The 10,845-nt window shown below is 35.3% G+C and overlaps 1 protein-coding gene across 3 annotated transcripts in view; it reads left to right on the forward strand.

Annotated features, from left to right (window-relative positions):
* radx (RPA1 related single stranded DNA binding protein) overlaps positions 1 to 10,845 on the forward strand; it is a 63,592-nt gene that overhangs the window by 9,995 nt on the left and 42,752 nt on the right. For all 3 annotated transcript variants that reach the window (XM_039766282.1, XM_039766280.1, XM_039766281.1), the window contains exons 2-5: positions 2,148 to 2,290; positions 5,276 to 5,468; positions 6,157 to 6,265; positions 8,871 to 8,962. In XM_039766282.1, the coding sequence (XP_039622216.1) occupies positions 2,148 to 2,290; positions 5,276 to 5,468; positions 6,157 to 6,265; positions 8,871 to 8,962 (537 nt within the window). The remainder of the gene's footprint in view (positions 1 to 2,147; positions 2,291 to 5,275; positions 5,469 to 6,156; positions 6,266 to 8,870; positions 8,963 to 10,845) is intronic.

Here is a 10,845-nt window from a genome sequence, read left to right on the forward strand (position 1 = left end):
ATACCAAGTGTTGACAGATATGGTGAGTATAAATGCAGTATGAGCTCTTTTTCCTTCCTTTTTTTATTCTGTGTAAAACGCAAGACATCAGACAGACAAGCTTCTCTTCTGTTTGTGATATCCAAAACACCCACATTCCTTATTCCTTATCAATGCATTCTATATGTTGAACTTCTGGATGTGCATTCATTCATTGGTTGTCAGCTCTCATGCATACAGAGCCTGCCCCATGAACTAAAGACAGAATAATAAACCTGTTTGATCTTTACCTGAGCAAATCATAGAATAGTCAGCTTGAGTCACTGGGCATGGCACATCATTAGGGCTACAACTAATGACTATTTTGGTAGTCGACTAATCGTTCAGTTTATTTTTCGATTAGTCACGATTATTTCATGCCAGACTATTTTGATGCCTGCGACCTGTGGTTGCACATCCTGTTCTGGGCACTAGTGCATGTCTTACCTCATCTGCTCACGTCTGTCAACCTGTGAATGTCACCCTGATGTCTCTGCATTAACACAAATAAAATTAATAATAATCAAATTAAAATAACAACCAGTGAAACATATGAATTTTAAAATAATTATGTTTTTATATTAGTGTGACCATAACAATAAAAAAGTAATACATTAAACAATACAAACTAAAGTGCACTTAGTCTTTAAACAAAAAAGTGCATTTAACTTAACCAAAAAATACACTGTTAAAACTGAAACGTTTTTCGTATTTTAGAAATAAATGACAAAATGTAGACATAAACAGTATAATGTGTAAAGCCTGAAGTGCAAAGATCAAATAAACACTTTCACAAAAGGTTCAAGGACAATAAAATAAGTGCCGTGGTGCTGCGGTAGGAATTGCTGACTTATAATCAAGAGTCCCCCGGTTCGATCCTGACTGCCTAGTATATTTACCGTTTTGAATAGTGAGTTGCTCTTATTGTTAATATTATATAATAAACACATGCATTTGATTTGTGTCTGTAATGGCCACTGTAAATGTATAGTACTTGTAAAAGTTACAGTTTTTGTTTTTCACTTTTGTTTTCTCAGTCACGATCACAATACATACTACCGCCCCCCAGGGATCTGACGCTGTTACTTTTTATCTGAAACTGGGAGTAACTGTAGATGTGAGTGGTGTTTTGAGACAATTGAACTGGAAATTCTCTGATCTGGATGGATAAAAGCTGACACACAAACGCTGGCGAAGCTGCGTTATTCGTATCTCATTGTCACTTGATTTTTTTAATTAAATTTTATTGAGTGTTCCTGCTCACACTGAATTAGTATGCACCTTATGGCCCATGATGTCAAAGACACACTGACAAAAAAACAGAGATATAGGTATATATGATATTTGGAATTATTCATTTTATGACCTTATAGTATTTCGGAAAAAATGTGCTTGCGTTTCAGATGCTCATGCATCGCGGTGGTAATGCTGTGAAAAGAAAGCTCCGCTTTGCATAATCTGCATTCAACTTTTTTTTTCTTTTTCAGCGAAGTGTTTCCTCATCTTAGAAAGTTTCTGTCTCAATTTTTTTCCATTTCCTTACCTCCTCCGCTGTCCGACTCACCATTGCAACCACGTTTATTTTTCTATACATTCTTCTTCTCCTCAGACGATCATCTTCGTTGGTAGGACTGTGTGCAGTCTTGACAAACAGTAACAAATGATACTGCCCCCAGATGTTCATGTAGTTCATTGCAGTTACAAAAACCAATGTGGTTCTTTGTGACTGGAGCCTCTATTGAAGGTTCTCTTTATGACACGTCGACCATAAAAAATCCACATTGACAATTTTTTGTAGTCGACATCGTTGATTAAGTCAACTAATCATTGCAGCCCTACACATTATGCATCTGGCTTCAGGGGAGCGTGACACACACTGCCCCTGACCTATTAAGATTATGTCTATGAAGGCTGTGACTGAAAATCACTAGAAAAGTCGATAGTGGAAACAAAAAACAGCCATTTTTGTTTCACTCTGAAGGGTCTATCATTCAAAATGCTTTATGCTGTATAGCAAGAGATGTGTTTTTTTTAAGTAAATTATAGCATATCTGATGTTTATTTAGTATTATATAGTTGGTTTACATCTATATTAATATTAACTTATTTTGCTGTCATTTTTTCTGTAGTGTCAAAGATGATTGTTTTACAAGACTTGGAAAACTTTTGGAGAAGTACAGTTCGTTTTCCCCCCTTGTTGGTGAAAGTGATGTATAAATCCAGACTGCGGTATTATGGGAGACCAGAGAAGAAGCAAGCTATCCCATTTCAGGTTAGACTGAAAGTTACCCGCACATCCAGTTATTTCCTGTGTAACTGAAATATTTTTTTACATTGCAGTTTCATTTATTTATTAAATTAATAAATTTAGAATCAAATTGTGTGTTCAATAAATACACCCATTAGTGACGTTTTAATAAGCAGTTGATTTATAATAGTTAAAAAAAAAAAAAAAAAATCCTGAATTGGATTAGGTTGTTTGAAGATTGCCACATTTTATTTTAAGAAGGTTGCATTATTTAATAGCTGCTAATACACTGTACTTAAGCAGTTACTGTATTAGTTAATGCTCAAGGATGGGCAATAAGGTCAACAAATGATATCACAATATGTTTTTCCATATCATTTGGTGTTGATTATTAACAGCAATTATATTAACTACAACACTGTATCTCTGCTACCCATTTAAGACTGGTTAACATTTAAGTAATAAATGTAGACCTCAGCATGAACATTTGTTGTGTACCATGCAATGCGCATGTCTGTTATATGCCGTTTGAACTGGTATTAGTAAAAGTAGTGTTAATATTTGCGATGCGCCTTCTAATGGACTTACAAATGCAATGTATTTTATTTCAAAAAGTGCTTGTGATGTGCCTTCTTTTGGAATGATCGAGACATAGCAACCAGACAAAACACAGTTAGACACACAGATACTTATCTTTTTATTACTAAAGACTTTGTGAAGCACCATATTTTGGAATGACAGAGACCAAGCAACTGGATGGACACACAGAAACATGCTTTCATTAAAGTGGATTTTCTAATATTCAATTTTGAATTCAAATAATATTTTGAACCCTGAAGAAATCATAGGGTTTATTATTATAGTGTAATATGTACATACAGTATCAGATTCTCAGAATTGAATATTAGTGAGTATACAGTACACAAGTAAATATTTAGTTTTGAAGTCAATTGTTATAACAACCAAAAGGTATATGAATGCCACCATGTAAATGCATTTAACAGACTTAAAAGTGAGACATGCTGTCAACTAATACAAGAATAAAATAGAATACTTCAAACTGAGTGTAAACAATAAAAGAGCTGCAGTGTGTTGGCTTCATAAAATAAACTAGGTTATTTTAAATTTTAAGTTTTTGCTAAAAGGCATAGGGAAAAGGCAGCTTTGCAATAGCAATGATTTTGTTATGTCACAACCAAGCATTTCAAACATTTTGCACCAAACTTTGAACACCCTGATAATGTGTGAGGTAATGTGCGGATTTTTACATTACCTCACCACTACACTTGAGGTAATATTAACACAAACTGCATTCAAACAAATTGGCACATACATGAAGCTCATAACCCCAAGTCATGCACAAGCAGTTCCAATATCAACACACAGGTAGTGATGGATACACCGACTATTGTAGTAGCGAGCATTTTACCATTAAGTTAAGTGGAGCTGGATGGGTGATTGACAGCGAAATGTCACACAGATATGCTGAGCTCTGCATTCGTGAATCTCTGGAACATTCATTTTATACCTTACAAGCCGAGAACATTCAAGAAGGCAGGCGGAGATTCCTGGGGCATTAGATAAATAGAGTCTTGCAGCAAATAAGGGAGGGTCACAGAGAGAAGTACGATACACAACTCTGGAAGACGATTGGGAACATTGCAAGTGTAAACACAATTTCAGTAACAGTGCAGGCATCGCCATGGCTAGCTTCAGTAACCTACTTTATGAGACATTTCCCATGGTCTGTGGGAAGGTTAGCCTTCTGTATGTAAGTAAGGGTGGGTGTGGATCATTCATTGTTAAATAATTCTGCCTGTTATCAGGCTTTTATCTAATTAGGTGTGTTTGTCTTGGTGCTCGTTGTAATATTATTCATGATGGCATAATATCCTACCTTATTATTTTTTCCTCTATCATCTTCTTCTTCTACGTAGAGTTTTATTATTATTATATTTGTGTTGAAGCCTCAGAGTTAGTTTTAGAAAAGTACAGAATGTCATCATTAGAGTTAATTTTCAGGCAAGAGGTGCCATAAAATTGTGATTCCATTCGTTCTCAAACATGAACTCCTTTTCCTTGCTGGGACTGGAGCGTAGGACAGTTTGTAACTTCTTCTGGTATCTTACACGAAGGTAGGACAAATTCTTACACTATTCAGACTTTTACTGCAATTCTTAGGTGTAATTCTGAGACGCGTGATAAATTGGGCCCTGACTTCTTAAAGAACTGTACTTGATTCTCCTAAACATAGGGTGTAAACCCTTAAATTTTAAGATGCAGAATTAAAATGGTCTTCATTTTTTCCACTAATGCATTTGTGTGGTCTCGCAACACTTGTCAATAAGAAAGAGAAACAGCGGGACATGATGGAAGCTGAACCTGGAACAGTGAGAAGTGCATGTTGCCACAGGCAGTTTATATATTTAAAAAAAAAAAAAAAACTCTTAAAAGCACTGTTTAAATTTCAACAAAATGAAAAAGTAAGATAAGTTATACAATAATTCAAAGCTATCATTTTAAGAGTAGAAACCAGCTTACATTTAATTATTTTATATGTTTAGCATACATTAAAGTAAGAAAACTTACTTGAGAACTGCTGTAGAAGAACAAACTAAGGTGACATTTGTAATAAACACAAAAATGTCAGGTGACTTAAACTTAACTTTATGGATTATCTTTGCTAAAATCATGTTGGTCTTGCTCAACCCGTCTTAATGCTGTAGTTAACGCAGGAAGACTTTAATATTGGGTGAAGGGTCTAGGTTAAGACCTCTGGAGATCTACGATTTGTGAGCTTTGCTCCACAGCTAGTCGAACTGCATGTTAATGCAACATGATTTATGCATTGCAAACCTAAAGGGTCTGGCAGAAGCCTGCAGCAGTATATGACACACCTATTACAAAGCATATCTACTGGATACAACACATGAGGTACGCTTTGAGATGGGTGCAAAATATATCAGCTACAGCATTTTCTAACATATTTCCATTTTTTTTATTTCAAAGGCTTACTTTGAAGTTGCAGACCGATCTGGGATGATGTCAATGGTTCTGTGGAACTCCATGTGCTTGGACTGGTACCAGAAAATAAATGTAGGATCAGTCATTTATGTGCAACGCTACTCTGTAAAGGAAAGTTACAGGCAAAGAACAAGGCCTAAAGCTGGAGATACACAAATACGGGTGTTTAACTCCTTAGGTAAAGAATCACAAACACGACCCCTTTGACGCTTAAATTTAATATTATTTATTACAGCTTTGCTTCATGTTTGTTATATATTGGTAAATTTGATTACAGAGAAATTTTTTTCTAAACAATGCATTTTGTTCTGTGGACTTACAAGGTTACTCATTGATCTCTTCTTGCACTTTTTTAAATCTTTTATTTCAGTTAATCCAATTTTATGCTCGCAAAGGAGCCAAAAACTGTCTTGACAAGATTTAAGTCAGGAGCCAACCATGTTTGGGATCTCAGTTTAAATCTGTTGCAGATTTCCATAAAATGTAGATTGACTGTAAATAATTACTAAAAGAAACAAATCAAATGTAACACAAAACATTTGACAAAGCAAATTTTCCCACTATGGAAACTAATTACATCATACATTTATATATATATATATATATATATATATATATATATATATATATATATATATATATATATATATATATATATATATATATATATATATATATATATATATATATATATATATAATTAAGTGCACACACATTTTTATGAAGATGAATAATTAAAAGGTAAAAAGTAAACCAAAACCAGGTCAAAATACCCTTGATGAATGTGTCTGTATAATTATAATTGAATTTTACAATATTCTTGTATACCTTCTAATTTCTTTTTAATTGCATTGTTTTAATTGTAGAAATTTCTTTAAATGCCCGAGATCCACCTGCAGACATTCAGGTGATTCCACATAGCAGAGTCAAAGCAGAATGGGGATTGCCAGCTGTCAAATATCAGTTTATTACAAGGTACAGTACAGAATGTTATGCTTTTATAGGGCATAACCCCTTATGTATAGTGGTACATAGAAGAATACTACTTTTTCTATGAGTAACTGAAGTGAGAAAATAAGATGCAGTTTGTTTCATGTACATGATATCTCAAGTCATGTCTAGCTTTAGTCTTTGCCACTTTGTTGTTCTTCGTTACTTTACTGTCATTTCCCATTGCTAACCTCATCACCATCTTTGTGGAGTTTGCTAGTTTTCCCATTGATTTTCAACTCTAAATATGCTTTGTGTGAACGAGTATGACTTACAACTGACGTGAGAAGGATGTCACTGTGGGTCACAAGATAGGGCGGTGATGGAGAACAGGAGGACTTGGATAAACACCATCAGTCCAATGCCTTTGTGTTAGATGCAACAAAGTACATGGTTTCTTAACCTTTGACCACAGCCACAATATTGTGGAAATGTGTCTTAATGTTAATACATTACAGTCCAAACCTCCTTCTATAGAAAACTGTGTATTAAAGCACCATTGCTTATGTGAAATAAAGTAACATTAGTTAGAAGTTAATAGAATACATGCACTTCAGTCGAAGATTGCAGAAAAATAAATGTGGCTTGAAAAATTATTTATTAACTTGACACTTGAGGAACTGCTGTTTTAATATGGCTATTTTGAAGCTTATGTGGTATTTTATTAACTGATTATTTTGAGAGGAACATGAACAATGCAAAGCTCTTCGCAGTTGCAAGCAAGTTGCGATGGGACGGCTAACTCTGACCTGCCTGCTTCTAACCATGCAAAAATGGACAATTTTAAATGGGAGGGTATGAAATCCTAACCCCAACCATGCCCACCTGATCTGCCCTGTCCTGCAGCAAGGGCTACTTAGATTAGGTTCTGGCCTTCAAGGCCTTGTGTTTGTGTACCAAAAAAAAAAGCGTCCCAAAAATGTATTAATGTACTAGGTGCTTTTTCTGTACCTTCTAGGCCGAAAAGTAAAGGGCGATACTTTGGGATATTAGCAGGTGATATTTCTTAATACATTTTTATCTGAATTTCTGAGAAGTACAGCACAGTAGCTGAAACAGATAAAAAAAAAAATATCAAGGTTTAATTAGAGTTCTAAAGGAGCATCAATCATAGCTCCTAGCTGATGGTTTCTGTTTTTATTATTGTCATTTAATTTTGTAATAAATAATGTGGTTATAGAAGATATCACATAAACATCAGTTATTAAGAAGTAAACTTTAATAGGGCATATATAGTAATTTATGTGAGTAAAGTTGTTTTGATATTGAGGCAGTAAACATGCTGACAGCATCTCATATACATGTAACAAAACATTGGTAGCTGTCTGAGTCTATTTAATTGAACAATTCCACCTAAACAGATTTATTCAAGTAACGAATAGTCAGTATCCTTTTCTGAAATAAGTAAAGCCTGAAACGTTCAGTAATTTACACATAAGCCATAACTGATGTCATTGGGATACAGTAACCCCTCCTCGATCGATAGATGAAAATCCGTGAAGTAGAAACCATATGTTTGTATGGTTATTTTTATATATTTTAAACTCTCCCACACTGTTAACATTATTAGAGCCCTCTAGACATGAAATAAGACCATTTAGTCAAAAGTTTAAACTGTGCTCCATGACAAGACAGAGATGACAGTTCTTTCTCACAATTAAAAGAATGCAAATATATATTCTCTTCAAATAAGTCCGTGCGTCAGGAGCAGAGAATATCAGAGAAAGAGAGAGAGAGAGCGCTCGCTAAGAAATGCAAACAATCAAAAAATCAATACGTGCTTTTGTGCTTTTAAGTATGCCGAAGCACCACGATAAAGTGGCATTTTTTTAGAGTAGCATCCGTATCCTCTAGGCAAACCGCCTCTGTGCAAACAGCCCCTCTGCTCACACCCCCTCTGTCGGGCAGAGAGAGTGAGAGAGACATAGAAAAGCAAACAGTCAAGCACCGCGCGGGAAGCATATCGTATATCATTGAGGAGTTTTAGTTAATACGTAATACATGCTCCGATTGGGTAGCTTCTAAGCCATCCGCCAATAACGTCCCTTGTATGAAATCAACTGGACAAACAAACTGAGGAAACATGTACCATAAATTAAGACCCATTGTACGCAGAAATCCGAGAACCAACGAAAAATCTGTGATATATATTTAGATATGCTTACATTTAAAATCTGTGATGGAGTGAAGCCGTGAAAGTCGAAGCGCGATATAGAGAGGGATCACTGTATAACCCCAGAGAGCTCAGGATATTTCATTGCTTAGAGAGTGTGAGGAGCTTTTCTCTTGTATTTTATAAGTAAAGCGAATAATTTCACATTTACCCGTGTTTCACTGGTTTTTTTTTTTCCTTTAGTAAAACAATGCACAAAATTAGCTCTCTACATTTGGTGATATATTTTGACAAATGGAATCTAAATGGTCAGTAAAGGTGGGATACTACAAAGTCTTTAAACTGGATTTACAAAAGTAATAAATATGATGATTTTAAGTCTTAATGTCACTTCTTTATGCAGTGGCAATGATTTTCATATCCTATTCAGTGTCTAAATTTATTTTTTTTGTTATCTTGTTTTTTTCCTCTGACCAGGCAAGAGTTGGACTCTTTACCTGTAAATTACACAGCTGATGTCATTGGTCTGGTAACATATGTTGGCCGATGTGAACGAATCAGAAAGAAGGGTAAATATTATTAAAATAATGTTAGACAGTTCCACTTTTTTATAGTTTTTCTGTATACACACACACAAACACCCACTCACTCATGCAGTCCATGGTACCCTGCTTATAGATAGCCTGCTTCTCCAAAAAAACAGTCGTGTGCCACAATTCAAAATACAGAAACCTGCAGACAGGATATGAGGTTTAATGTATGTTTGAGCAATTTGTGTAATTGAAATTATTTTATCTGTACAATTGACTCTCCATTAACCAGAACTCAAGCAACCAGTAAAAAATCTAAGAAGTAATTCTTTGCGATATTGAAAGTTTAAACTTTGTGTGCGTGTGCCCCATGTATAAGGCCATGCCTTGTGCACCAATACTCATGTACCACATGCTTGTCAATCTCTCCCAGGTGTGTTAAATGTATATGATTTAACCATATCTACCGTTTCTTTGTCTATAATATGGTCTGTTGGAATTTTTTGGTTTAAAATTTTGAGAGCCAGTGTTCATTTTCAAGTGTCTGGCTTAATCGATTCAAGATTTGCCATGGCATTTGTAAGCTAAATTTGTCAGGTGAACAGAAATGTGTTTAGTGAATTGGTTGAACAAAATGGCTTGACTGCAAAGCAAATTTATAATGCAGGTGAAACTGGGTTAATGTGGAATTGTTTGCCCAGTTGCACTTTGCTTGTATGTGCCAATGCATCAAATTTGCCAATCCAAGGTTTTTTCAAGGCATATCTAACCTCCCTGTGGACTATCATCCACAGAGGAACAGTTGGATGAACGCTGAAATTTTTATGAAGTGGTTCCACCCTTGGTTTGTTCCCAGTCTTTTAAGAAAATTTAAGAAAGAAAGGAATGTCAGAGGATAGTAAAGTTCTGTTCCTCCTGGATAACTGTCAAACACATCCTAATCCAGCTACCAGTGGTTTGTTGAACCACAAAACCTATTAAAATGTACTTCTGCACATGTGCAGTGCACATTTATTCTAAAACAACAGTCACAAAATCAGTTTCTTAAACAAATAAATAAAATTAATTAAAACAGGCCCTGCTAAAATTATTTGTGGTTTAAGACATTGGAAGTAAACTTATCCAGTTCCTTTCCTATTTTAATCTGCTTCTTTTTTTTGTCCAGCATTGTTGCGATTGTAAGCCGAACGCGATTGGTATGTGCAACCTTAGAAAAAAAATTTTGGTGATTGTGAGTAATACCATAAACATGTTAAGTGCATTTTGAAGTTTTAACTTCTAAATGTGTAAATATTTACATGTGTAGGTAATGACTGCTAGAAGTATGGAACCAATGGCCTTCTACAAGTGCTGGGTTTCCACCCTACTGATGCTTTGCCAGGCGTTTACTGCAGCTGTCTTCAGGTGCTTCTTGTTTGTTGGACTTTCTGCCTTCAGCAAGTAACATGCATGTCCATTTCGGTTGAGGTCAGTTGACTGACTTGGCCTTTGAAGAATATTCCATTTCATTTATTTCATTGAAAAGCACTTGGTTTGCTGTTACAGTATGTTTTGGTTCATTGTCCATCTGTACTGTGAAGCATTGTCCTATCAATTTTGCAGCATTTGTTTTAATCTGAGCAGACAGTATCACCCTATGCACTTCAGAAATCATCCATCTTCCTCTGTTAGTATTAATATCCTCAATCAACACCAGTGACCCACTTCCATTGGCAGTTATGCATGCTCATACCATAACACTGCCTCCACCATATTGCACAGATGATGTGGTATGCTACAGATCATGAGCCATTCATTCTCTTCTCCATGCTCTTCTCCATCCATCATTCTGGTACAAATTGATCGTAATTTCATTTGTCCAAAGGAAACTGTTCCAAACTGGAACTGATTTTCTAAAATATTTTCTAGCAAAGTCGGGCAGC

Source organism: Polypterus senegalus, chromosome 10, assembly GCF_016835505.1.
Source record: "Polypterus senegalus isolate Bchr_013 chromosome 10, ASM1683550v1, whole genome shotgun sequence".
NCBI classification, from domain to species: domain Eukaryota; kingdom Metazoa; phylum Chordata; class Cladistia; order Polypteriformes; family Polypteridae; genus Polypterus; species Polypterus senegalus.